The 27,419-nt window shown below is 40.9% G+C and overlaps 1 protein-coding gene across 9 annotated transcripts in view; it reads left to right on the forward strand.

Moving 5' to 3' along the window:
• Nucleotides 1–27,419, forward strand: part of birc6 (baculoviral IAP repeat containing 6) — a 95,596-nt gene that overhangs the window by 11,963 nt on the left and 56,214 nt on the right. The window contains exons 4-47 of one of the 9 annotated variants that reach the window (XM_079853466.1): nucleotides 1,218–1,411; nucleotides 1,913–2,024; nucleotides 3,317–3,399; nucleotides 3,567–3,789; nucleotides 3,876–4,045; nucleotides 4,143–4,201; nucleotides 4,322–5,815; nucleotides 7,620–7,769; nucleotides 9,570–9,795; nucleotides 10,088–10,248; nucleotides 10,375–10,506; nucleotides 10,604–10,735; nucleotides 10,998–11,164; nucleotides 11,470–11,603; nucleotides 12,038–12,199; nucleotides 12,283–12,414; nucleotides 12,564–12,661; nucleotides 13,235–13,382; nucleotides 13,524–13,657; nucleotides 13,764–13,910; nucleotides 14,121–14,308; nucleotides 14,405–14,707; nucleotides 14,935–15,034; nucleotides 15,923–16,137; nucleotides 16,267–16,475; nucleotides 17,202–17,548; nucleotides 17,657–17,876; nucleotides 19,241–19,377; nucleotides 19,459–19,596; nucleotides 20,274–20,404; nucleotides 20,557–20,688; nucleotides 20,853–21,068; nucleotides 21,508–21,691; nucleotides 21,810–22,010; nucleotides 22,434–22,567; nucleotides 23,144–23,303; nucleotides 23,386–23,502; nucleotides 24,390–24,547; nucleotides 24,684–24,810; nucleotides 25,289–25,399; nucleotides 25,641–25,771; nucleotides 25,844–25,995; nucleotides 26,099–26,664; nucleotides 27,058–27,233. In XM_079853466.1, coding sequence (XP_079709592.1) covers nucleotides 1,218–1,411; nucleotides 1,913–2,024; nucleotides 3,317–3,399; nucleotides 3,567–3,789; nucleotides 3,876–4,045; nucleotides 4,143–4,201; nucleotides 4,322–5,815; nucleotides 7,620–7,769; nucleotides 9,570–9,795; nucleotides 10,088–10,248; nucleotides 10,375–10,506; nucleotides 10,604–10,735; nucleotides 10,998–11,164; nucleotides 11,470–11,603; nucleotides 12,038–12,199; nucleotides 12,283–12,414; nucleotides 12,564–12,661; nucleotides 13,235–13,382; nucleotides 13,524–13,657; nucleotides 13,764–13,910; nucleotides 14,121–14,308; nucleotides 14,405–14,707; nucleotides 14,935–15,034; nucleotides 15,923–16,137; nucleotides 16,267–16,475; nucleotides 17,202–17,548; nucleotides 17,657–17,876; nucleotides 19,241–19,377; nucleotides 19,459–19,596; nucleotides 20,274–20,404; nucleotides 20,557–20,688; nucleotides 20,853–21,068; nucleotides 21,508–21,691; nucleotides 21,810–22,010; nucleotides 22,434–22,567; nucleotides 23,144–23,303; nucleotides 23,386–23,502; nucleotides 24,390–24,547; nucleotides 24,684–24,810; nucleotides 25,289–25,399; nucleotides 25,641–25,771; nucleotides 25,844–25,995; nucleotides 26,099–26,664; nucleotides 27,058–27,233 — 8,811 coding nt within the window. Of the gene's footprint in view, nucleotides 1–1,217; nucleotides 1,412–1,912; nucleotides 2,025–3,316; nucleotides 3,400–3,566; nucleotides 3,790–3,875; nucleotides 4,046–4,142; nucleotides 4,202–4,321; nucleotides 5,816–7,619; nucleotides 7,770–9,569; nucleotides 9,796–10,087; nucleotides 10,249–10,374; nucleotides 10,507–10,603; nucleotides 10,736–10,997; nucleotides 11,165–11,469; nucleotides 11,604–12,037; nucleotides 12,200–12,282; nucleotides 12,415–12,563; nucleotides 12,662–13,234; nucleotides 13,383–13,523; nucleotides 13,658–13,763; nucleotides 13,911–14,120; nucleotides 14,309–14,404; nucleotides 14,708–14,934; nucleotides 15,035–15,922; nucleotides 16,138–16,266; nucleotides 16,476–17,201; nucleotides 17,549–17,656; nucleotides 17,877–19,240; nucleotides 19,597–20,273; nucleotides 20,405–20,556; nucleotides 20,689–20,852; nucleotides 21,069–21,507; nucleotides 21,692–21,809; nucleotides 22,011–22,433; nucleotides 22,568–23,143; nucleotides 23,304–23,385; nucleotides 23,503–24,389; nucleotides 24,548–24,683; nucleotides 24,811–25,288; nucleotides 25,400–25,640; nucleotides 25,772–25,843; nucleotides 25,996–26,098; nucleotides 26,665–27,057; nucleotides 27,234–27,419 lie in introns of all 9 variants that reach the window. The other 8 variants (XM_079853470.1, XM_079853471.1, XM_079853472.1 and 5 more) reach the window with 8 other exon arrangements.

A 27,419-nucleotide genomic window follows, 5' to 3' on the forward strand; every position in this document is an offset into this window, starting at 1 on the left:
AACTTATATTGTTTATAAAAATAAAATTAAATATTTAAAAAAAAAATAATAATAATTTACCAGTAATAATAAAATAACAGTAACAAGAAATAATAATAATAAATAAATAAATAAAAAATTAACATCAAAATAAAGCATAAGTTAACTAAAATAAATTAAATAAATAGTTTTTATAAAAATAAGATTAAATAAAACTTTAAATGCAATCCATTTCTTTCTTTCTTTCTTTCTTTCTTTCTTTCTTTCTTTCTTTCTTTCTTTCTTTCTTTCTTTCTTTCTTTCTTTCTTTCTTTCTTTCTTTCTTTCTTTCTTTCTTTCTTTCTTTCTTTCTTTCTTTCTTTCTTTGACTCTAGGGCTGATCTTGAGCTCTCATTTCTAGAGTCTCTATATCAGATGCAAAATGTGTATAGAGAGCAGCGATTTCTTTAGTCTTTTGTGGACAGTGTCTACAGATCACATCTGTGTAATGAGAAAACAAGAGAATCGGTTATCGCACTATCGGCTCCTTTATTTACAATCTGTGTTTATTAGAACACTTTATAAATGCTGATCTAGGTATTTTTACATGAGTCATATTTATCTAAGAGGGACGAAACTGATCCTAGATCAGCATTCTTAAAATAAATTGACCAGTGACAAGTTAATAATGGCAGCATGTTTCTCCCTGAGTCCTCCAAACCATCAGTATATTACTGCAGTCCTGTCAGTTTTGCAGTGGACCATGGCATCAGCCTCATGTGCTAAAATGAAAGTAAGTGCAGCATTCCCTCGTGTAGTCATCCAAGCACCCTTTTTCCCCCTGTAATTTGGCTGACATCCAGATCGCACTGCTGTAACAATGAGCATCAGCTACGGTGATGGATTTCTCACTCACTGTCAAATGACCCCTGTCAGACCTCTACACTGGGTTCTGGAACTTTCCTGGCTCTTGAACATGGGAGGTTTAAATGAGAGTGAAGTTCAAATAAGCCAGGATTTCTGTGAACAAGCTTGTTTAGACTTGTTCAGACTTTTCAGATTAGAAATGTTTTAGATGCTTTGGCTTGAAATTAGGCAGTCAAGCTTGAAAAATATTTGCAGGTGTTATAGACTCCTAAAAAGACGTACACAATCTAGTATTTCCATTTTCCATCTTGCATGCCTATCTGCATGCCTATCTGCAGTGAATGCTGTTGAAATTGAATGTCTCTCTCCGTCTTTTTTCTCTCTCTCTCCAGTGGGCGACCGTGACCTTCCATCTCCCTCATCACGTGCTGAGAGTGGTAACAAGTGCCATCGTGAACGAGCTCAAAAAGCTGAATCAGAATGTGGCGGCCCTATCGGTCGCCTCTTCGGTCATGGACAGACTCTCCTACCTCTTACCGAGTGGAAGGCCAGAGCTAGGTGTTGGACCCGGACGCTCTGTAGACAGGTAACTGCATGAAACATGGCCACTTCTTTGAGATTATTTGTGATGGCATAACAGCATTCTGAATTGTAAATGTTATCTTAAATAGTGCTTGAGAGGTGTGCTATTACTTTTAAAAACAATCAGACTTTCCATTATCACTTGATGGGTGATGGGACTTATGTTGATGAATGGACCAAAACCACATCTTTAAACCTGTAAATCATTGAGATTTGGTGTCTTTCAGCTGGTTGCAATAAGGAAAAACCTCTAAAAACACCCAGAACACCTTAAGTAACCACACTAAAACACACTGAAAACCACCCAGAACACCCCATATTCATGGTTGCAGGTTTAGCCTGGGCAAGCACATCTCATGTTTTCTAAATAAAGTGTAAAAAGCTACTTTTAATTATATTGAATTTGAGGATGTAGACTCATTTGTAGGTCTGTTTGAGGTTTGTGTGCTCTTCACCAAAGATCTCGTTTCACTTATTATTGTGTGTGTTTGTGTGATATGTATAGGTCTCTGATGTACAGTGAAGCTAACAGGAGAGAGACGTTCACATCCTGGCCTCATTCTGGCTACAGATGGGCTCAGCCTGATCCAATGGCCCAGGCGGGCTTTTATCACCAGGTTTGTGTCATCACAATGGGAATGATTTTTTAAAATTTACTCAGCTTTAAATTTTGCCCTAACTTTCTCTTCCCAGGTCCTCTTTGCTTTGCTTTTTGCGTGGTATGTTATGTTTTTGGTTTTGGTTTCTTTTTTCGCTGTTTGAATGATTCCTCATAAGCCGGGCTCATAAGACTACAGGAGTTTCAGGTGGAAACTCTTGGTATTTACACCTGAAAAATGTGGTGGAAATGTGGTAACAACACGACTGCATTTATAATTTGTCCTCGTATAATGTCTACAGCAAGTCGCCACAACACAGTATCCATTATGTTTACATCCACTTCCCCATGAGGTGCTAAATCTGGCATGATGATCTTAAAAATATCTTGTAGTGTGTGATGTGCCACAATTTTCAAATCTTGTAGTCTGTGCAGGTTTGATATTTGAAAGAAGAAAATCTGTGAAGATTCCCCTTATGTGTGTAATGCACCCAGATTTTACTATCGGTTAGATTTAAAATCTCCTGTAGTCTGATCCCGGCTTTAATGGCTGCTGACTGATTGTGAAAGCCGGATTGTATCACTATTTGGAAGTGAAATCATTTTGAGCCCAGACTAGGTCAACAAGAATGAAAAGAAAACAAATATGAATTATTAAGACAGTTAAAAAAAGAAGAAATAAATCTGGGACACCACCGTCAATTAATGTTTGAAATGGCTATTATGAGATCAAAGATCATTTCATGAATGTTTTGATTTCAGTTTTATTTTGATATCTGGGAATTCCCGATGCTGCTATGGTACCTGATGTATTGTCTCTACTCGTGTCACCATGCATGCCAAGAAGGGTTGAGCCGCGGTGTAACCAAGGAGACCACACTACTCCTCTCACCCATGTTCCCTGTTGTCATGCCAACCGAACAGAGTGAGGGGAGAACAGTGGCTCTGTGTTGTGGATGAAAGGGTGATGCCACAGCAAAGGGACATTCTGTTAGTTCAAGACATAAAGAACGAAACTGGAAAATCTGATGAATTATGAACTGAAATGACCTTAAAGAACTGTCCTGAAAATAAAGGAGTTGGACAAAAAAAGAGAAAGTAAAAAAAAAAAATCAAAGCACTCATTTGCGTAATGTGACACTCGACTATTGCATTTATAGTGTGCAATGATTTGTCGTCTTTATTCACTGCACAACATCGGTTTATTTACCTGTTGTCTTTTGACTGGTCTATTTTTATCTGTTTAGTGAGGTCCCTGAATGTCTCTTTGCACTGTAGATGCTGCTAACAGCTCGCTCTTCTTCCTTCTAGCCTGCATCTACAGGTGATGACCGGGCCATGTGCTTCACCTGCAGTGTGTGTTTGGTGTGCTGGGAACCTACAGATGAGCCCTGGTGAGAAGCATCCCACTAAAATCAGCTCACAATGTCACACTCACTCACACAGCAGAAAAAACACTGCTATGAAAAGCTTTAAATAAATGTACCTAAACGAAGGCCAAGAGCTGCAATCCCTCCAACTGCTATTAACCATTCCATCACTACATTTAATGCTTCTTTAGGTCTGAGCATGAGCGCCATTCTCCGAATTGTCCATTTGTGAAAGGAGAGCACACCCAAAATGTTCCACTATCCGTCACCTTGGCCACCAGCCCTGCTCAGTGTCCCAGTGCAGATGGTTCGGATAAAATCGTGTGTTATGGGTTCGGTAGCTGCCCTCATTTCCTTGCTACGGCAACCAAAAGGGGGAAGATTTGCATCTGGGATGTTTCAAAGCTTATGAAGGTATGTTGATCATCTCTAAAGTGTGTGCGAAAGATGCAATACGCCTGTATCTCAGTGCACTACAATGTTTTTTCTCTCCTGTGCAGGTGCATTTAAAGTTTGAGGTGAACCCATATGACCCAGCCATCCTGAGGCAGCTGATCCTGTCTGGCAGCGAGCAGCAGTCTCTCACGGGCACAGAATCACGCAGACCCACGCTCTCCTGGCTAGAGGAGGCCACTTGCTGCTCTGACTTACCCAAACTAGAGGGGGACAGGTGTTAAACCCACATTTACACACTTTTTGCAAATTATTTTAAAACATCATGTCCTATTATTGTGTTTATTGAATATTTCCTGTGTTTTTGTATCTAGCGATGACCAGATAGAGGACTCGGACAGCGAAGAGCATTCCAGATCAGAGTCAGTCACAGGTAAAACATTGAATTTCATGAATTAACAACATTTATTCATCACTTGTTTTTTTTTACATCTATGCCCAGTTTTGTCAATAAGCATCCTACTTATTGTTCTTCCTCCTTATGTTTTTGTAGGCCCACTGGGTCAGAAGGAGACGATGGAGGTGAGTTTGGGAGTCACAGCTCTCAGTGTCCTACAGCAGCCTGAGAAGTTGCAGTGGGAGGTGGTGGCCAGTGTGCTGGAGGACACAGTTAAAGACCTGGAGGAGTTGGGAGCCAACCCACAGCACTCACTGGGCCCCCCTAAACCTGACAAGGCAAAGGATAGGCTGACTGAGCACCACAACATTCCCTTCCCCTGCCTACTGGCCGGCGGACTGCTAAGCTACCGGTCAGCAGCTAGTTCTCCACTAGGTCCCCCTCCGTCTCGTCGCTCCATGGATAGCCCAGTAAGGACTGCTGCCCCAGAGGGGCTTGCAACAGACCAGGGTCCCATGGAAATCGAGTCCTGTAATCCCCCTACAGACCTGGGCTCCCCGAAGCTTCCACCAGCTGCCCCTGTGCATAGGACTATGCCTGTACTTCTCCTGTACAGCATCAAGGAAGCAGACGAGAAGTCTTCAGGGAAGGTGTTCACCCAAATGAACAACCTGATGAGCAAAGGACTTCATGAGGAGGGCTTCACCGTCCCGCAGATTATCGAGATGGAGTTTGACTCACATGAGCAGCTACTGCTGCAGGACCCTCCCATCACATACATCCAGCAGTTTGCGGATGCGGCGGCTGGGCTCGGACCTCTGGATGGGGAAAAGTGGAGCTCGCTGGCTCCACGACCGGGCTCTCTGGTGCAGTGCTTGCGGTTGCCAAAAGCATTAGAAGAAGAGAACCTGTATGTGGACTCCATCACGCCCTGCAGCGATGGCTTACACTTGTTAGTCGGTCTTCAACCATGCTCCGTAGAGTCCCTTAGTGCTATCAATCAGGTGGAGGTGTTAAACACCCTAAACCGTCTGCACTCGGCCCTCTGTGCCCATCGCAAAGGACAGACATTGGCCAATGGGCATGACACCCACTCGGGCATCTCTCCTCCACAGACCCCTCTCATCCTGCCCCCTCACGACCAGCAGCAGGCCCATACTTCCAGGCCTCTGGGGGGCAGTGGTGGCGGTGGATACTTAGCACTCTACAAGTTAAATTACTCCACCCGCATCGTGACCCTGGAGGAGGAACCAGTGAAGGTGCAGCAGATTCGTGACCCACGGGATGCCGTCACGTCTCTCCTCCTCTTGCCGCCAGATGTTCTAGATGGCAGAGAGGACGATTCAGAGGAAACGTCTGAGGAGTCGACACCCTCTGGGCTCAAAAATGGCACGGGGACAGTGGCGTCCGCAGTGACAGCTGGCCCAAGTGCGGGATCAGCCGTTGGGAAGGAGAAGAGAGGAGAGGTGGCCGGACTCGGACATCTGGTGGTGACTACACAGGCGGGTTACATCATGATTCTGGACTTGTCCACCCTAGAGGTGTTAGCAAAAGTGGAGCCACCCAAGAAAGAGGGGACAGAGGAGGTGGACCCCTTCGTCTCTGTTACCTACTGCTCAGGCACCGACCGGCTGTGTGCCTGCACAAAAGGTGAGCAAGTCTGCAGTTATTGACCCTAGGGATGCTAATGTCACGTTACCTTAAGCAACTTATGTTCACATATCGCGTGCAAATTCGTTATTTCAAATGTAGGCGCGCGGCAAGCACGCTCATAATAGAAGCAATGCAGTGGTCTATGTTCATGGTTGCATAGCAACGACAGGCGCCACGGAAGCGCAAGCGTTTCTAGAAAGGAGAAAGTGGTGCGGCCATGCTTTCCACGTGTTTTTAGACGCGATATGTGAACAGCTCCTTAATGGTATCGGGTGCGGTTGTATCGGGGTAGTTTTATGAGTACATCAGCAAAGTATCGGACCGACACCCGAGTACTGGTTGACCTATTCATTTGTGATTCAACCCAGACTGTTTACCACCGTTACATCAGGGTTCTTAATGTGTTGTTCACTAACAAGGGAACATGAGGTGTGGAGATTCACTGTTTCTTTCAGTTTAGCTTGCTGCCCACACATACCTCATCACCATCGTTAACAATAAGGTTCTCATTAACCATAGTGGTCACACAGATTTGCTCTCAAATATGGCCACTATGTCACTGGCATCCCTGAGATATGACCTTGGGAAGTCAAGGATTGAGTGCAGTGTGTTTGTACTGGTTTTATCTTGTTCTTTTGATTGACTGAATTAAAGACCTCCTGTGGTGAAAATCAAGTTTTTAATGTTTATGTTTTTTTTTTAATGTGCTTTAAGACAAACCATGTACAAATTCATCAGTCAACATCAATGCTGAGTATTTTGTCTTTAAAACTGCCATATACTAAAGACAGTCTCAAAAACGCATTTTGGAAACACCCCTGTTTTCGAAGTCACAAGAATGTAACCAATCCCGTCAACTTGGGCGGGCTTTAGCATATCATTAACTGCTGCAAAGCAGTGGAGTCTCGAGAAGCCAGGTGTAGCGTTTACTACAGTAAAGTTTACTGAGTGGATCAGGTGGTCTGAGCCTTGTGAGTGAGTGGAGGAGGGGACTCATTTGCATATTCATGTATCCTAAATGAAGCAAGGGTGTAGAATTACATTCAATCTATTTTAAGGCATGAAGAAATTATTTACACAGGAAGTAAATTTAAAACGTAATTTTGGTGATCAAAGATGTGTTTTAAGGGATAAAATTATTGACAACAGGGGGGCAACATTGAGTACAATAGTACAGAGTCTGTATCTGTTGCTTTGGTCTATTAATAAAAATATGTAGCTAATGAAGGAAAACTAATTGTTTGAGTGTGTCTGTGTATAACACCTGTGAATGAGTTAGTGGGAGAATAGGGGAATTCCACCTCTGCCTTTTTTACTTTCTTTTTCTACTGTCTGTCTCTGCATTTTTTAATCGTTAGTTTTTATCAAGACAAGCATTACTATTCAACATACTTGCACTTGCAGTTAGAAATTTGTACAAGCCCTTAACCCTAAGTATGAATTGTGTACAATTTGTCCTATGCATATGAAGGATCATATTATGTGGTTTGTTGAAGAGTTGTGGCTGTACTTTTTGAAGGTATCTGACTTTTTTAATGTTCACCTAATGGGTGATAGTACGTAAAAAAAAATCTCAAACCCACATTGAAGGATTCACAAAGTCATATTATCCAGAATATCAGAGAAACTCTTGACTTGGCTTCTAAGTGACCAGAACATCCTAGCTTTGTCATGGCAAGCACCATTTGCTCCAGAAATTCAGAGGGATATTTTCATTGCAGTATACATGCTATATGTTTAGAAAATGTAAACCCTTTTATTGAAGTGTCAGCACAATAATTTTTTATTTTCCTTTCTGAAGGTGGAGAGCTTCATTTCCTTCAAATTGGAGGTGTGTGTGATGATATTGATGACGCCGACATTTTTGTCGACGGCCCCCTGTCTAATAGGGCGGAGCAATTACTGGACGGAGCAAAACCCACATCGAATCCTTCGAGTCCAGGTGTCACAGGTGAGAGACACATGGAAGGCATTGAACTAAAGTGTTTTTCTCTCATTTAACAATTTTTATTGAATTTCTATTAAACGATGTAGCATTTTCTACAGCACATGTTGGACTAGGGCTGGGCGATAAAACGATAACGATAATTATCGCGATATAATTTTTCTCGATAAAACGATATCAAGAGTTCGATAAATGTTCGATAATGTTTATGCGCCAAAAGCGGAACGAAACTCATTTGAACCACGCGCCACACAGACCATTTATCCGCTCGGCTCAAAGTCCAGACAGCAGCGCAGCGCGAGCTCACTAGAGCCGATGCGTTTACTCTGATCGATCTCGTCACGAGATCCAGTGAGAAGCGCTTGAGTTCAGCGAAGAACACAATGTCTCAGTGATTTAAACCAGTTTAAAGGCAGATGAAACAGCGCTGACAAACAGGAGAAACACTGTACGCAGAAGGCTTTTCCGTCTACAAATTCCCATCATTTACCATGAATTTACTGTAACGTTAGCCTGGTAATATTAAAAACTGTAATGGAAAATTTTGATTTTCATTGATTTACAGTGTTGATTATTTTCATTATTAAGACATTGAAATGATCTTTGCTGGACTGTACGTAGTCTGCCAACATATGACTAATATGTGTTTGTTTTTAAACACTGGGAAACAGGTGAAACGTCAGGAGGAGGCAGATTGAAAAGGGACCTCTGACCCCTATGGTCAGAGGTCGTCCAATTTAGAACTTGTGACTTTGTAAGAATAAACTCAGCAGGATTAGATGACTAGCAGAGAAACCTTCCCTTGTTTAGATAAGGGCCTGTAAGCAGGAGACCTTGAAAGCAGTATAAAGGCTCCTCTGCCCTCCCTCTCGTCGTCGCACTTGTTTCACAGACTGTACTGGTGACTTCTGTGTGGCAACTGGGCCTTCTTGCAAGAATAAATACTTTTAAAAGACAATTTGACTTCAGAAATGTCTCTTACGCAGTGATGGTTGTTTAATGAGTATTTTTGCCACAACAAAACCATAAAGTTACATTTTGCCATGATAGTGAGGTTATCATGATCTAAATGCATGATACTGGATGACCAATGGTTAAGTTTAATAAAACTCACACAGTCAGAATATTACATTTTACCAAATAAAAATTAGCACATGCAGAAACTAAGAAATTAATTGTCCAATAAAGATATTTATTTTGTTAAGGAAAAATGACAAATGTTTGAATGTTCTACCTCAGATTTGTGAAATGTTCACCAGTTTGGCAAGTGTTTGTCCTGATATGTTCTGACAATAAAGAGTAGTTTAAAACCACAATTAACGCTCTGGTTTCTACAACTTTCACTTAGGAGCAAGAATCTGCCTTTAAACCTGAAAGAAATAAAGATTTGACTTTTATCGTGATAATTATCGATATCGACTGATATAAAAAAAATTATCGTGATATTTTTTTTTGGCCATATCGCCCAGCCCTATGTTGGACCAAATGTATACAAACATATTATCGCTGGCTGTGCTATTAACTAAAGTGTTTTTGTAGGGATCAAACAGATGGTTCAATTTGCCCCTTCAGCTACCTCACATTAAAGCCTTGAGAAATCCATTGGTCCTGCTTAATTGAATTTTGTCCATTTAAAACTGATGATGCCCAGTGTGCTTTCTGGGAATTTTTTCACTCTGTTCTTTGTTCATTTTGTCATCTGATGTAGAGTATCTCTTTCTGTGTAAATCATAGCAGCAGTAAAATGGTGGTTGGCCTTATACCCATGGAAATGAACAGTACAGTAAGCCATGTGTCTGTTTGCAGGAGTTGACCTCCTGGTGGACCAGCCATTGACCGCAGAGACACTTTCTTCTCTGGTGGAACTAACGCATTTTGAAACGCTGACGCCGCGCTTCTCCGCAACAGTGCCCCCTTGCTGGGTGGAGGTGCAGCAGGAACAGCAGCAAAGGCGGCATCCGCAACATCTTCACCAGCAGCACCACGGCGACGCAGCGCAACACACACGCACCTGGAAACTACAGAGTGACAGGTATACATTCACATACAACATCCCCCCCCCCCAACAAAAGAAGAGGTTTAACACTTTAACACACATTATCATTTAAAATGAACATTTGAATCAGATGAACAAATGAAACATTTAAAATGACATAGATTTCTGATATTATGGTTCTTAAATATATTATTAAAAATCTATGTTAATGTTAATAAATATTTGATGTAAAAATAGCTAAATATTTACTCATCAGTAATGTTTCCATAGTGTTTTCCCCCCTTTTCAAATGTAATGTGTAATATCTCTCTCTCTCTCTCTCTCTCAGCTCCAGCTGGGATGAGCATGTGTTTGAGCTGGTCCTGCCCAAAGCTTGCATGGTGGGACATGTGGACTTCAAGTTTTTGCTAAACAGCAGTATTACTAACATCCCACAACTCCAGGTCACACTGCTGAAGAACAAAGCACCAGGCCTGGGCAAAGTTAACGGTGAGTCCCAGGACAGAATATCACTCTTTCAGCAGAAAATGAAAGTGATGATGTTTACCATAGACTAGTTTGATTTGTTTTTATTCCCCAAGTGAATCTCTTGTTGTGTAAAACTTTGTACTGCAGAGACGGCAGTGGACAGGCAGATTGTCTTTCCCTTGTCTCATGTCCTGCATTCAAATGGAGAAAAGAATGGACAGCCACTCCTGCACGACTTCTCAGAGGACATCCAGTTCATGGACATCGAGGAGTCACCAGGTAAATGTGCAGAGGAAAAAAGCCATCTTGACCACCTGAAAATGTTATGTTAATGTCTGTCAGCATTCTTTAAGAAATATATCTCTCTCTGTCTCAGGCTCCAGGCTGTGTCCATTCCTGCAGGAACACAAAGATGATATCTTGTGTGGGCCGGTATGGTTGTCCAGTGGACTAGATCTGTCTGGACACGCAGGGATGCTAAGCCTTACAAGTCCCAAACTCCTCAAAGGTTCGCCTGAGCATCATAAGCCATTTATAGCAACCACTTCCAACCATCCAGCAGTGTGTCAGTAGACTTACAGTAAAACAACAGTGCAGAGCTGCATGCAGTATTTTACTGGCATGAATATGCAACATAAAAAAAAGTGTTTATATACACATTAAAACAGATGTCACAGTCTTGGTCACCAATGTAAATATCTCTTGTTGTACTTCAAACAAATTAAATATTCCTGTAAATGTGTCCTTCTCTTTTTCATTCCACTTTCTAGGCATGGCAGGGGGAAAATATCGTTCATTCCTAGTGCACATTAAGGCAGTGAGTGATAAGGGTCTGGATGAGAGTTTGAGGCCTGTTGTGCGGATGCCCTCAGCCAAACCCCAAAGTAGTAAAGCTCATTCACTCTCGTCCCTGCTGCAGAGGGCTCAAGCCACCAAGGTACAGCAGAAAAACACTTGAATTGTAATTGACTTTTGCGCAATCTTAAGCTGAATTGTGTAAGCCTTTAATCATTCATGCTGTTTTAAAACACTATTTCCTGAAAACAATGACGTCATATATTTGTGTGCTAGTTGATGGGTTGTCTGACTGCTTTATAGACCCCTAGTGGCTGTGTAGCTACATTACTTCATTAAAGAAATGGCACTTTACTTGATCTGCTCTTTGTAATGGAGTAAGAGTTAAAAGCCATATGGTGACCACCACTACAGTACTAATTTTAATAAAATCTCTCTCCTTTTCAGGAAAAAGCCTCCACGTCCAAAGCAGATCCTCAGTCTGCCCCTAAAAAGCCTGATAACTTGCGTGGCTGTGACTTGCTCCAGGAAGTGTCTGTCACAATCAGGAGATTTAAGAAAACGTCTGTACCCAAAGAAAGGTAAGAGATACTGTACAAGTGTACATTATATACGCCACCGTTCAAAAGTTGGGGTTGGTAAGATTTTTAATGCTTTTTTGGAAAGAGGCCTTTTACACTGCATTCATTTGATCCAACTACAGTAAAAACAGTAATGTTGTGAAATATTAAAATTTAAAACTATTATTTTTATTTGAATATTTTTTAAAATGTCTTCAGTGTCACATTATCCTAATATGCTGATTTGGTGCTCAATAAACGTTTATTTTATTATCAATGTTGAAAACAGTTGTGCTGCTTAATATTTTTGTGGAGACTGATATTTTTTTTCCAGTATTCTTTGATGAATAGAAAATTCAAAAGAACAGCATTTATCATTATAAATATTAATATTTATAAATTATGAACCAGGCCATAGTCTAACTGTGTTGTCTGTGTCTGCTTATATTTCCTAGAGTGCAACGCTGTGCAATGCTTCAGTTTCCTGAGCTCCATGAAAAGCTGCTAAGAGGTTTGTGTAAGCATGCAGAAGACGGTCAGAGCTCAGAACACTGTCAGAGTCTCATCTTGGACATCCTCTGCTGGCTGGCAGGGGTCTACTCCAACGGACCCTGCAGGTGAGACACCACCTTGAGCCTGTATTATTAAACTCTGTTTTATCTTGTGTGTCTTTTTAATGAATTTTATAATATTCCTTTAGTTTGAGAGAGGGGAAAGAGGGGCTTCTGACCAAAACCAGGAGACGGCTGACAGATATAATCAGGGCGTGCTTCTTCGAGGCCGGCCGCAGTATAGCTCATAAATGCTCTCGCTTTCTTGCACTTTGTATTAGGTAAGTTTGCAACCTTTCTGTATTTTTCTGATCTTCAGTCTTATCATATAGTCTTGTTGCAGAGCTAATGATCTACTGTCCAATATACATTTGCAGATGCAATGATTTTATGTTCATTAAACTTAATGGTTGAGTGTCTGATTTTTCAGTACCGGTAAAGGAGACCCCGGTCAGCAGGGTTTTGGCCAGGCTCTATTTAAAGCTCTTCTGGATAATATGCCTTATCTGCCTGCTGCTGCTACAGGAGGTAATTTTTTAAAAGTAGTAAATGTATAGAGCCTTTTGTAGTGATAAGACCATTTTGTTTAAAAAATGTAAACTTTAATTTATTAGTCTACAGCAGTGTTTCCCAACCCTGTTCCTGGAGGCACACCGACACTACACATTTTCCAACAGTTCCTAATCAATCACAACTGAATCAACTCATCAGCTCATTAGTAGAGACTCCAAGACCAGAAATATATGGGGCCGATAAGGGAGACATCCAAAATGCGCACTGTTGGTGTGCCTCCAGGAGCAGGGTTGGGAAACACTGATTGTTTAAAAGATTGGGATCAGTAACATTTCCTATTATTATTTTTGTTAAAAACAGTTGTCCTGCTTAATTTTTGTGGAAACTGACGCATTTTTTCCCCAGTGTTGTTTGATGAATGGAAAGTTCAAAAGAACAGCATTTATTTGATCAATTTAATGCATCATTGCTTAATAAAAACTATTAATTTCTTTAAAAAAAAAAAAAAAAAATACTGACCCTAAACAGTATACTTAAGGAATTTATCTTGTTAAAACGCTTATATTCCTGTCTGCCTTTGTCTCTCAGGATCTGTCTTCTGGTACTTTGTCCTGTTAAATTATGTGAAAGATGAGGACCTGGCCGGCTGCAGTACCGCTTGCGCCTCTCTGCTCACTGCTGTCTCTCGGCAGCTGCAGGACCGCTTGACTCCACTTGAGGCGTTGTTGCAGACCAGGTCAGCTGATCTGCTGCATTCTGAACCATACACAAACTGACTTTTGTTTAATGTACTTGAACAAAAAAGCTTTTTATGAGCATGTTAGATGTGATCATTTTAAGGAAATTAAATGGTTTTGTCATGGTTTTCTCTATTCAGATATGGTCTATACGGGTCTCCATTTGACCCAGTACTGTTTGACCTGGAGGTGAGCGGGTCTTCTTGTAAGAATGCCTTCAGCAGCAGCATCGGGGTCCAGTCGGACGAGATCGATCTTTCCGATATTCTCTCAGGTGTGGCAATGCATTCTTCTTCTTTGACACACTTACATTCATCAATAAATATTAAAACAAAAAAGACAAATGTTTTTTCTTATTCTTTTTTCTCATCTAATGTCAGGTAATGGGAAGGTAAACAGCAGCGGGGTGGCAGAGGGCAGTTTCACTGCTCTGACCGGCCTGCTGGAGGTCGAACCTCTGCACTTTACTTGCGTCTCCACCAGTGACGGCACCAGGGTGGAGAGGGATGATGCAAGTATGTTCACTGGTACATATCCCACTTTTCTTTTCCTCTCTATCACATCTTGTTTCTTTTACAACCAACCGTGTCATCGTGGACCCCATCTTTAAGGTGCGGTCTATTGTCAATAGTGTAGCTTGATGCACAGCTCAGACAAAAGTCACTTTCAAGAAACTGAATTTGCATAATCAACTTGAACCTGTTGCGAAATCTGTTTCCCTATACGTTCTTTTGTAGTGAGCACCTTTGGTGTGACGCCCACGGTGACAGGGCTATCTTCTGGGACCGTTGGCGAGGCGTCTACGGCCCTGAGCTCAGCTGCACAGGTGGCCCTGCAGTCACTCTCTCATGCCATGGTGTCTGCTGAACAGCAGCTTCAAGTTCTTCAGGAGAAGCAGCAACAGCTTCTGAAACTCCAACAACAGGTCATATATGGAGACACTCTTCATTCATTTCAATCTTGATGTCTTGATTGATTCAGTACTTTGTGACTTTATGTAATTGATCGTCTTATGAAATAGAAGGCTAAGCTGGAGGCCAAACTTCACCAGACCACCTCAGCAGCAGCCACCGCAGCATCAGGCGTTGTCAACTCAGTGCCATCCAACCCGTCCGCCCCAGGCTTCTTCATCCACCCTTCTGACGTCATCCCACCCACCCCTAAAACGACCCCGCTGTTCATGACACCTCCTCTCACCCCACCGAATGAGGCAGTGTCTGCGGCCATAAGCGTGGAACTAGCTCAACTCTTCCCAGGATCTGTCATTGATCCTCCACCTGTGAACCTTTCAGCACAGAATAAAAACGCACAGAAAGCCAAAGCAGTAAGTTCTGAAAAACTCCTCTTCCTTATTTATTAATATTGTTTAAATGTTATTATAATATTTAGTAATGTTCAGTTCTACTTGTGCACATTAGCAGATAGCAATAGTGTAAATTATGCATGTGCTATTTCCCTGTAAGGGGCCATGTGTTTGTTAACTTTAATGTCTGTAGTTGAACATGCGGAATGTGTTCAGCTAATGTATATGTGTGTGTGTTGTCATTGCAGAACCACATAGGAAGTGGCCTGGCATTGGCAATCTCACAGGCCTCTCATTTTCTACAGCCTCCACCACACCAGTCCATAATTATCGAGCGAATGCATTCAGGTACTTCAGTCCCAGAGGAAGACTTAAAATGATTTAATTATAAAAAATAAATCAAATTAGCTTAATTAAAATGCTAAAAACACAAAAAATCTAAATGTACACTGAGATCATATATCCCCCCCCCCCCCCTTTTTCATAACTATTGGTTTTATTGAAGAACATCAGAAGCTTTGAACATCTCAACACTCCCAGTTGCTTTTAACAAAAAAGTTGTTACAGCAGAAATACCAGAGGAAATATCTTAGCCAGTATGGGAGGAAGGGGGGCTTTAGATAATGTGTTGGACAGTGGGGGGCATAAAAGTTTGAGACCTCCAAGGCCTCCAAATGTCTGCAACAATTCAAACCGCAGCACAGACCTGTCAATGTTCCATCTCAAAAGAAGAAAAACAAAAATATGTGAACGAAATGCAAGTTTTGGGTACTTGTGATCCATATACTGTACAGTACCTGCTGCAGTATTTCAATCACTAAAAATAGCAGGGCATTCTAAAATGCTTAATGTGAAAAACAATTAATAAAGTGCTGTAATGTACTAAAACAGGGATATTAAATGATCAAATTCAGTATACACCTTAATTATGATGCATAAAATCAGAACACTTTTTACTCAATTTAGAACAATTTCTACCCCATAAAATATTTTAGAACCTGGCATAAATGCTTGTTGTTTTAATGCAAGATGTCTTATCTTAAAACTTTTGAAGTCATACTGAGGCCCCCTTTAGAATTTTACTGAGGCCTCCTAGTGAGCCTCAGCCTTCTGGTTGATAATCACTGCTCTAGAACACTCTCTTTAGTCCTCATTCTTTTGCTTTTGCTATATGCTTTGGTGCACCAACATCTTTTGATCATGTGATCTGAATTAAAAAATGTCCCTTCTCTGTAGGTGCAAGGCGGTTTGTGACTCTAGATTTTGGCCGGCCTGTGTTGCTGACTGATGCGCTGATCCCCACATGCGCTGACTTGGCCTCCCTTTCCATCGATATTTGGACTCTTGGGGAGGAGGTGGATGGGAGGCGACTCGTGGTCGCCACAGATATCAGCACACACTCTCTAATTCTACATGACTTGTTGCCCCCTCCCGTCTGCAGATTCATGAAGGTTTATACAAGTTTATGATAATCAAATGTGTACAGGTCAATTAGCAGTCTGCTTTGTATAAGCTGTAGCACAGAGAAAATAATTTATAAAAGACAAATCACTGATATTCACTCTATGCCCTTCCGCCAGATCACTGTGATTGGTCGATACGGCAGCACTAATGCCCGGGCTAAAATCCCACTGGGCTTCTATTATGGACACACCTACATCCTGCCATGGGAAAGTGAACTTAAGCTGATGCATGATCCTCTGAGAGGGGATAGTGAAGCTGCCTGTCAGCCAGATCTGGATCAGCATTTGTCAATGATGGTGGCCCTACAGGAAGACATTCAGTGCAGGTTGGTGAGGCTGCAAAGCACAATTAACTAAGCTGCCATTGGCATTGACTGAAGTATGCTACCATTTAAAAGTTTGGGCTCAGTAAGAAGTTTTTTGTTTTGTTTTGAAAGAAACAATACTTTTATTCTGCATGGACACATTTAATTGACAAAGACATTTGTAATATTACAAGATTTTTATTTCAAATAAATGCTGTTCTTTTGAACTTTCTATTCATTAAATAATCCTGAAAAAAATATATCACGGTTCACCAAATACAGTTTTAACACTGAAAATATTTAGAAATGTTTCTTGAGCGCCACAGCATATTAGAATTGTTTCTGAAGGATCATGTGACTCTTAAGACTAGAGTATTAGTGCTGAAAATTCAGCTTTGCCAACACAGTTGTTAAGTTATAAGTTACATTTTTAAAATATTTTAGTATAGAAAAAAGTTTTAATTATTTTAATTTGTAATAATATTTCACAATATTACAGTTTTTACTGTATTGATCAAATGCAGCCTTGGTGAGCAGAAGCGGCTTTTTCAAAAAAACATTAAAACATCTTTCCAACCCCAAACTTTTGAATGGTAGTGTATTTATAATTACACTTAAGTGCTAATAATTAAAAGCTTTTGTCAAATAATGGACATTTTCAGTTTTAAGGGCCTGAGTGCACTTTATATATCACAAATGGTATAGGTGGAATTTATGCTGTATTAAATATGCTAATCTCTTCTGTAGGTATAATCTGGCCTGTCATCGACTTGAGACGCTTCTTCAGAACATCGACCTGCCGCCTCTTAACAGCGCTAATAACGCACAGTACTTCCTGCGCAAGCCCGATAAAGCTGTTGAGGAGGATTCCCGTGTTTTCTCCGCCTACCAAGACTGCATTCAGCTCCAACTCCAGCTCAATCTGGCCCACCATGCTGTCCAGAGGTTGCGTGTGTCTCTGGGAGCCACCAGGAAACACCTACCCGAGAACTACGACCCCAGAGAGCTGGTCCAGAACTCTTCTACCGAGCAGCTCCGAACCATCATCAGATACCTACTGGACACACTGCTCAGCCTGCTGCACTGCTGTAATGGTGAGGGAGGCAGCCTGTGCCAATACCACCTCACTGTTTTAAAATGACATGAAATCTGAATTGACCTTACTTTGTCAAATTGAACGCTTTTCCCTCTTTCTTGCTCAGGTCACTCTGTGCCCACAGTGTTGCAAAACACGTTTCACGCCCAGGCATGTGAGGAGCTCTTTAAGCAGCTGTGTATCAGTGGGACCCCTAAGATCCGTCTGCACGCGGGTCTGCTGTTGGTGCAGCTGTGTGGAGGTGAGAGGTGGTGGGGCCAGTTCCTGTCCAATGTCCTGCAGGAGCTTTACAACTCAGAACAGCTGCTCATCTTCCCCCAGGACAGGTAACACAAAAAACACGCTCTTTCAGATGTTGTATAAAGGCTGGTACACACCAAACCAACTGTCAGGCCAGTTTTGAGTGTAGTTGGGCTTAGTTTTTTTTTTTTGGTGTGTTCTGCACTGTTGGCTCTAGGGCAGGGCGGTATGACAAATATATTTAGTGACGACATATAAAGTGTCTATTTTTAGAGATTTCATAGATCGTTTAAATTGTGGTACGTAAATATATCCATGTTGCATAGTGCTTCTTAAAGTTATTAACACTTTAGAGTGATAAAGAAACATGCAGGTATGAGAAAATAAAGAGCAGGATGTGCTTGATGGTAAAAATAGTTAAGAGCAACAAGCCATTAAAGAAGATATCTGTTCTATCATTGTTCTATTGTATTTGTTCTATTGTTTGCAGTTTGCTGTTTCAACCCTCTACGATACGAGTAAAAAACTCACAAATGCCAATACATTTTACTTGAGATTACTAAAAAATATTTAATTAGCCAATTGCTACTATATTGTACAATTACAGTCCTGTAATTGAGTTAGAGGCAAAAAGTTTAGCGCAGATATAATTTCACAAAAAATTGTCAAAATGTTAATCTCGGCGAGCATCCTAGTAAACATAGTCGGTTATGTCTTAAGTGAATGTAAACAGTCGAGAAAGAAAACGCATGTGTAGAGTATTAGTTTATTGGATCTGTGCATTGTGTCTTAAAGTGACAACAGTCTAAGATTCCTGCTGCTGTCTGTTTTTAATGTTAATCAAACAGACTCACTGGGAAAAAAGTCACTCAATGCTCTTGCATGAATAACTTTTGTAACTTTAATAAGAATTAGTCTATATTTAATTTATACAGTGAAGACTTGCAGTTATTTTACATTTGATTAATTTATTCAATTTCTGTACCTAATCTACCTATTCGGTATCTAACTACTGTTAGATCTACCTGTAAAACCTGAAAAGCACTGTTTATTTAATTAGCATCTTTGTTCTATTGTTTATTTGTGCTATTGCTTTGTTCCTATTTTATTACAGACTGTTCATTTGACTTTTAATAGTGTTTTAAATTGATATTTTATGTTATATTTATGTAAAAAAAAAAAATCATTTGCATTGTTCTTGCATTCCATGTAAAAAGTCTGGCAAGTAAAATAAAAAATGTACTAGCCAATGGCAACTCAAGCTTCAATGTCAGTAGAGGACTGCTACTTTTTTCTTTATTTTTAATAAGATAATATAAAACAATAAAAACATCTATATTGTGATCTAATGTGGTCAAATAAGATTCTGGTCATATCGGCAACCCTTAATCGGAACTATTCCTAAATAAACTCAGACCTCTTATGTTAATCCATCTTTTCCTTCCCTCAGGGTATTCATGCTGCTGTCCTGTATTGGCCAAAGATCTTTGAGTAACAGTGGGGTTTTGGAGGGTTTGTTGAACCTTCTGGACACACTGCTATCTCCTCTGCAGCAGACTACAGCAGCACAGTCCCGCAGGACAGAAGGTGTGTGTTTGAGAGTGAGATTTTTATGTAATATGTGCCTGTGTGTTTATGGTAATGTTACAGTTTTGTGTGTGTTTATAGGTGTGTTGGATATCCCCATGATCAGCTGGGTGGTCATGCTGGTCTCTCGACTGCTTGACTATGTGGCCAGTGTGGAAGATGAAGCCACTGCAGCTAAGAAACCTCTGGGGGCAAAAGACAGAGAAAGATCCTTTTCAGGTGAGACTCTTAGGCCTGGGCAAGCATAAGAACTGAAAATTCAATGTGTTTTTGTAAACTACTGTTCACTAGTTTGAGGTCAGCCAGATGTTTTTGAAAGAAGTCTCAGAAATCAGAATTTCCTTTCAAAATGATTTGCCTAAAGCTTTTAATTATTAGCAGTTAAGTGTAATTATAAATACATAAGTTTAAATACAGTTGTTTGGGGTTATAAAGATTTTTTAAATGTTTTTTAAGAAGTCTTTTATGCACACCAAGCCGCATTTATTTGATTAAGAATAAAGTTAAAACGTAATGTTGTGCAATATTGTTACAATTTGAAACAATTTTCTATTTTAACATATTTTAAAATGTTATAAAGCTGAATTTTAAGCATCATTAAGAAATCATTATAATATTCTGATTTGCTGCTTGAGAAACATTTCTTATCAATGTTGAAAACAGTTGCTGTTGTGGTTTTTGATTAATAGAGCATTTTAAATAGGAATATTACATTATGAATGTCTCTGCTTACACTTTTGATCAAATTAAGATGTCCTCGCTAGAAAAAAGTTGATTTCTTTACAATAAAAATTATCTTACTGATCCCAAATTTTTTGAAAGGTAGAGTACATATTGCATACAGATGTTTCTTCATTGGTAATATGTCTTTGTTTTCCTCTTTCCAATCTCACCAGGGAACCAGTGGAGTTTCATAAATAACAGTCTGCAGTCTCAGAACCCAAGCAGATCCGCCAAAGGCAGCAACAGCAGTTTAGATCGTCTATACTCGCGCAAGATCCGCAAACAGCTTGTCCACCACAAACAGGTACATGTGTCTCGCACAAACTTCCTGTGCCATTTATAGGCTACTTTTATACCTAGCAGATATACATAGCAGATGATTATAAAATCTGCACTTGAAGTCTTTTCCTTTTATAGGTATAGTGAGGATGTTAATCAATTCTCCTTTCATTGCAGCAGTTGAATTTATTGAAAGCCAAACAGAAAGCTTTAGTGGAGCAAATCGAGAAAGAGAAAATTCAGAGCAACAAAGGCTCCTCCTACAAGCTGCTGGTGGAACAGGCCAAACTCAAACAAGCCACGTCCAAGGTGAGAATAGATACTTTTGAAAACTAATTTTGTCAAATGTCTCTAAGGGGTGGTTGTTGGACAAATTAGGAGTAGCAACAGAATTCAAAGTACACATTAGCAGTGATAAACATAACCTTCGAACAGATTGTAAAGTGAACCATGTGGTTCTGTTTCTTTGGCAGCACTTTAAAGATCTGATCCGTTTGAGGCGGACAGCTGAATGGCCACGCTCCACCTTGGACTCGGAGGCGTCAGTGGCAAAAGAGACCCCTGAGGTGGAGCTCCTGCCCTTTACATTATCTCATGAGCGCTGCATCTGCGTCGTCCAGAAGCTCGCTCTTTTCCTCCTCTCCATGGACTTCACCTGTCACGCAGACCTGCTCCTGTTTGTCTGCAAGGTGCAACTTGTTTTAATCCTTACCTTTCTTAATTCAGTTCTCAATTAGCTAATATCCCTGGGGTTTCATAACTTGGACATGCATAAAATGTAAGTTTTGTTTGTGCTGTTGAATTTAGATATAGATCTCAAACTTTTGAATGGTAGTGTATTTTGAATGAAGTCTCATATGCTCACCAATGCTGTATTTGTTTGATAAAAAAATCCAGTAAATGCAGTAATATTGTGAAACATTAATACATTTTAAAAAGTAATGATCAATTACTACAATGATCCTGCTGAAATCAGGTGATGCTAAACAGCATTAATTTGAAATAGAACTCTTTTGTAACATTATAAATGTAAAGACATGTCCTTGTTGAATAAAATAATTAAACTTTTGAACGGTAGTGTATATTTTGTAGACCATGCCTATGTTCTAAATCTCATCCACTGCTTAGGTATTGGCCAGAATAGCAAATGCAACACGACCCACAATCCACCTGTGTGAGGTGGTTACAGAGCAGCAGCTGGAGAGGTTACTGCTGTTACTGGTGGGGACGGACTTTAATCGTGGGGACATCTCATGGGGCGGAGCCTGGGCCCAGTACTCCCTCACCTGCATGCTGCAGGACATCCTTGCAGGTTTGTGTTTTAGGTTTTAAAAGATGGTCTCAGCTGCAGAGTTCGAAGTGACCCACGGACAGTCATACGTGTTTTATATGTCACCGTTATATATTTAGATGTTGTAATCTGTTTTCAGGAGAGCTGTTGTCTCCGGTGTGTGGGGATGGGATGGAGGGGGCGGGGGCTGATGAGGCCGGTGCCGCCTCTTCCTCTGTGGTGGTGGATTCCGATGACTCTCTCCCCCAGCCGACCCCCATCCCACTCGTTGAGACCATTGATGAGCCTCTGGGACCAGATATCATCGCAGGTACACCCGGGACATCCTCTGTGTTCCAAAGTGCGTTGGTAACCCCGCCCGAATAGCACGTCACCTCACACGGACCCTCACCTTTCTTTTATTTCTGATGTTTATTCGTTCTTTTTTCTCTCTTGAATGAGCTGCATGTGTGTTTTTTGTGTTTGCTTTTGTATATAATATGTAATAGTGGTACAATGCAGTGGACAGGGGGTTGGAACAGTGCAGATGATTTTGACTTGGTCTATAGTCATTTAAAACCTACAGTTGTTAGCCATTTTATCATTTATTATAGGTAAGATTTTATGTCAACGTCAACATTCATTTAAAATGGGTCAACGATCCACTGTTCGGACGCCCTGTCGGTCTAAGAGGAGTGTGACAGCCTGACAGTGGGCTGTCTGTATAGTTGCTTCTCTTGGTGCGCTGCTCTTGCAATATTAAACGTCTTTTCGTTGCCCAAAGGTGCTCCTCCACTATCATCTTTGGAAAAAGATAAAGACATTGACTTTGACTTGCTACAAGACTTGATGGATGTTGATATTGATCCTTTAGATATTGATTTGGAAAAAGATCCACTCGCCGCCAAGGTTTTTAAGGTATGGACCTTTCTCTTTCTCTCTCTGTTCTGTAGGCATTAGGGGTGTAATTGTTCAAATTTCTCACGGTTCTGTCCTCACTGTTTTAGTTTGGCTTTGCAATTACTTTGCACATTGCTAGCCCAATACCCATATATGTTTGATGTCCATCAAATTGCTGATATTTTCTTTTCAGAGTTGCCCAAAATTTCTGTAAAATACAGCACACTGTAAAATGACTGACATTTATATTGAAAAATGTCTGAAAGTACAGCGATTCAGTGACATGGAAAATTCTATAATTACTCTTGAAAATAGCCACATTACAATTCACACACTTATTCTTGTCATTAGATGCTATAAATGTTCATACCGAACCGTGGGAAGTGAACTGTACGTTTCACCCCTATACTGCATGTATTATGTAATCGGAGATCAGTAGTTGAAGTTTGGTTGTAATATTTAGAGCTGATTTGCACAAACTCAATGTATTAACCCCTTTCCAGTAGAGTATCTTTCATTTTTTTTCTCAGAGATGAGTGTCTGAGATTTTTTTTGTTGTTGTTTTTTCTTTTTCTTTCATGTTCTCTCTTGCAGCCGATCAGCAGTACCTGGTACGATTACTGGGGTGCTGACTACGGCTCGTACAGTTATAACCCCTACACGGGGGGCGTGGGCATTCCCGTGTCCAAACCTCCTGTGGCCGCCACGGCAGAGAAGCCTGGATCTCAGAACCTCTCAGTGTCTGTGTCTCAAGGTGAGAGGTGTCAAAAATACATTAATGACATAAAACATATAATAAGTCTGAGTGCTATAAAACCTTTATTTTTTTGTTCCAGCACTGGATGCTCGACTGGAGGTGGGATTAGAACAGCAGGCAGAACTTATGCTGAAAATGATGTCAACTTTGGAGGCAGATGCAATATTGCAGGCGCTGACATCCACATCTCCTTCTGGTACAAACACAAAAGGAAACCCCAACAGACATTTGTGTCTATTGTGTACAGGGTTCTAGCCTGACTACGTCAGACTTCTTACTTCCGCTCAATTTCATTTCGCTTCTGTACTCAGTCTGAGACAGCGTAATAGCTTTCCGTTTTCCTCCGGCCTGAAAACAGCCGGCCAATCAACGAACAGAGGGTGGGCTGAGAGCCGTGACGTAGACACTGATTGTACCGTGGATGCGTAGATTTACTTCACATAATCTGCAAAAGTCGTTCACAGCCATGTTCACTCTGGTATTTCGCTCGATGGTTTTGTTTTTGCATCATACATGTGTTTACAGTGGAAGTTAGATGCGGCTGAGCATGCGCATAACACACGCCATAACCAAACGTTATGTGATTGGCTTACGGGTAACCAATGATTTTAAACTTCAGACAAGCGCCCCCCGCGAGAAAGAAAACACTTTTCAATTATGCCATGCCAGACTCTGTCTACGAAGCAAAGCGAAGTAGCAGAGTTTGGTATTACCAGGCTAACAGGGTTCCTTCAGTCATGGAAAATCTGGCGATATCATGGACTATTGTTTTTTTTGTTTTTTTTATATATTTTGTAGTTATGTCTAGTACTGGAATAGTTGTCAATTTATTACATTAATAAAATATTAGTCTACAGTGAGTATAATTTTTCAAAAGTCAGTTCTAAAACATTTCTTCAGGCAGAAATTGATAATTTTAACCTTTACATAATGATTTTTGATAATTCCAAATAAATTTTAAAGTAAATTTCCATAAGTGTGGGGAACTCTCTTTTGTTTTTGTTTGTTTTTTATAAAATTATTTGACTTCATTTAACTAGCATTACCCCCTCTCTTCATAATCTTTTTCTCCTCTCGTTTCAGTGGCCCAGTCTGCAAACGGGACAGATGACTCTCTTCTGCGTGGGGGGTTCCACAGCTCTCCATCTGCCAGCAGTCTGATGGCACAACCTTCTTCCATCCCCATGTTGAGCACCTGCTTCAACAAGCTCTTCTCTTTACTCCAAGTGCATCATGTTCAGGTACGGGCACAGTCTGTTTTTGTTGCTTGAATTTACCACTGCTCTTTCTCTATTTCCCTAAAATCTAACTTTCAGAATCACACCATCTTACTCAAAGACCATATTTATATCTCTCTCTCTCTCTCTCTCTCTCTAGTTGGAGTCTTTACTGCAGCTGTGGTTGACTTTGAGTTTGAGTTCCTGCTCCGGAGGGTCAGAGGAGAGCGGCTCAGACATCTTCCTCTTCAACTCCAGCAGAGTGCCCACAATCCCTCTTAACCAAGGTGTGATATTCACAGACTGATTGAACGCTTTGATCTGAAGATATTCTCATATTTTTTGAGCAGCTTGGATAACTGTTGATTTGAAATAAACTATTGGTTTTATGGGGTATTACTACTAAGGATACAAATTAAAACCCTATCTGTTGTAAGTTTCTAAAACTTTAAAAAAGCTTCAATATCACTAGCTACATTTTTATACTCTCAAAAAGAAGACTGAATATTTGCGAAAATATCTCTAAAACATATGGCAGCTTTCTTTTATATACGTCATCAAGGGGAAAAAACGTCAGTTCTTTCTCCGGTTCTGAACTAAAAATTTTTAGAAATTATGAACAAGAAAGAGAAAGAAAATAATGGAGAGCAATGCTAATGAGCTAAAGAAACACAGAAGTGAGTTAGATCACTCACCGTTCCTTATGTAGTTCAATAAGTAGATTTTGTAATGACTATAATTGACTGTAACTCTTGTCTCTCTCAGCCTCCATCAGCAGTTTCCTGTCAGTGCTGGCCTGGTACCCCAACACTTCTCTGAGAACATGGTGTCTTGTCCTGCACAGTCTCACCCTCATGACCAATATGCCTACTAGTGGTGAGTATCTGATTGGCTGAGCCTGTCTTTGTACCTCCTGATGTGTTTCTGGACACACTCAAATGTGTGGGTGTTCCCAGGGGAGACCTGCGATTCTATATCTGGGTTTTCTCTGGGGGAATCCTGCCAGCTCAGCAGATCTGTGTTGTGTGTCCCTGCTGCAGCCTGATTATAAAAGCAAACAGTCTTGTAACCCACTTTCAGATTAACTGCGCTTATAACTTGTGTGTAACATCTGCAGCCTCCAGCAGTGGGATGGGTGTGCAGGAGAGCACAGCCCAGCAGATGGTGTCTGACCCCACACTTGTGCACGTGCTTGTGCGCTTCCTGTCTGGAGGAAACCCTCACGGCACTAGCCAGCACAGCTCACAGGTATTGAGCTTTTAATGAACATGCACACACATGACTGATTTCATAGAAGTATATTTGGCAAGTGCCTCTCAGACTCCTCTTCCTCTCTCTTCTCAGGTCGGCCCCACTGCAACACAAGCCTTGCAGGAGTTTTTAACCAGGTTGCAGGTGCATCTGTCCTCCACATGTCCACAGATGTTCAGCGAATTTCTGCTTAAATTGTTGCACATTCTGTCTACAGAGAGGTAAATGATTGATCCAACATTTATGTAATTGAACTGGTGCTTGTTAAAAATTTGTGATTTTGTTTTAAATAATTTTTTTTTAAAAATCTTCTTTTTTTTATAGGGGTCCATTCCAGTCCGGTCAGGGTCCATTAGATGCACAGGTTAAGCTTTTAGAGTTCACCCTGGAACAAAACTTTGAGGTCGTTTCTGTGACCACCATCTTGGCCGTCATCGAATCAGTCACCTTCCTGGTTCATCACTACATAACTTGTTCAGAAAAGGTGGTCTCACGCAGCGGTTCGGACAGCTCTGTGGGCGCCCGTGCTTGTTTCGGGGGCCTGTTCGCCAATATCATCCGCCCCGGCGATGCCAAGGCTGTGTGTGGTGAGACCACACGAGACCAGCTGATGTTTGACCTCTTGAAGCTGGTCAATGCTTTGGTGATGCTGCCGCTTTCGGGTGATCGGGAGTTCAGTGGGAGGCTGCCCCCAGCGGGCGGAGCCACTGACAGCGTATCAGATGAAGAAAAAGTGTGTGGAAGCAAAGAGTGTGGGGCGGCAGGCACAGCTCAGAACCAGGGACCAGCAGCGGGTGTCGCAGACCTGGTTTTGGCCAATCAGCAGATCATGAGTCAGATCTTGTCGGCTCTGGGACAGTGCAACAGCAGTGCCATGGCCATGATAATTGGTACAGAAGTTTATTTAAAATCAACAAAATAAATATTTTATGTTAATGATTCTGCTCAAATGTTTGGGTCAGGAAAATTCTTTGAGAAATTAATTACTTTTATTCAGCAAGGATATATTAAATTGACAAAAAGTGACTGTAAGGACAGTTATGTTACAGGATTTCTATTTCAAACAAATGTTCTTTTCATCCTCATCTATTCATCAATGAATCCTTAGGAGAAAATATTATCACAACTGCTTCCAACATTAACAAGGAGAAATGTTTCTTCAGCTCTAAATCAGCATATTAGAAGGATATTATAAATTAGCATATTTCAAATATTTGAATAGTAGTTTATATTGAATATAATGCATTCATTCTTTTGCTAATGTGTTTTCTCTCTGTGTCTAGGTGCTAGTGGGCTTCACCTAACTAAACATGAGAACTTTCATGGTGGGTTGGATGCCATCTCGGTGGGTGATGGCCTCTTCACCATCCTGACTACTCTAAGTAAAAGAGCCACATCCGTCCAGGTCATGCTGCAGCCCATTCTCACCTACATGGCCTGTGGTTATATGGGCCGACAGGTACGACTCGGCACAGGGGAAGTGAGAGACCACAGAGTTTACTCTGTGATGATCTTAAGAGCCAGGACTTTTTCACACATTTTATTATGCAAAATTAACTAAACACCACAAAACATGATCTGTGCTTGTATGTTGTGGCCTAAAAAACATTAACACATATTCAAACAACTTTTCAAATTTTGGATT

This window comes from Squalius cephalus, assembly GCF_949319135.1.
Source record: "Squalius cephalus genome assembly, chromosome: 20".
NCBI classification, from domain to species: Eukaryota; Metazoa; Chordata; class Actinopteri; order Cypriniformes; family Leuciscidae; genus Squalius; species Squalius cephalus.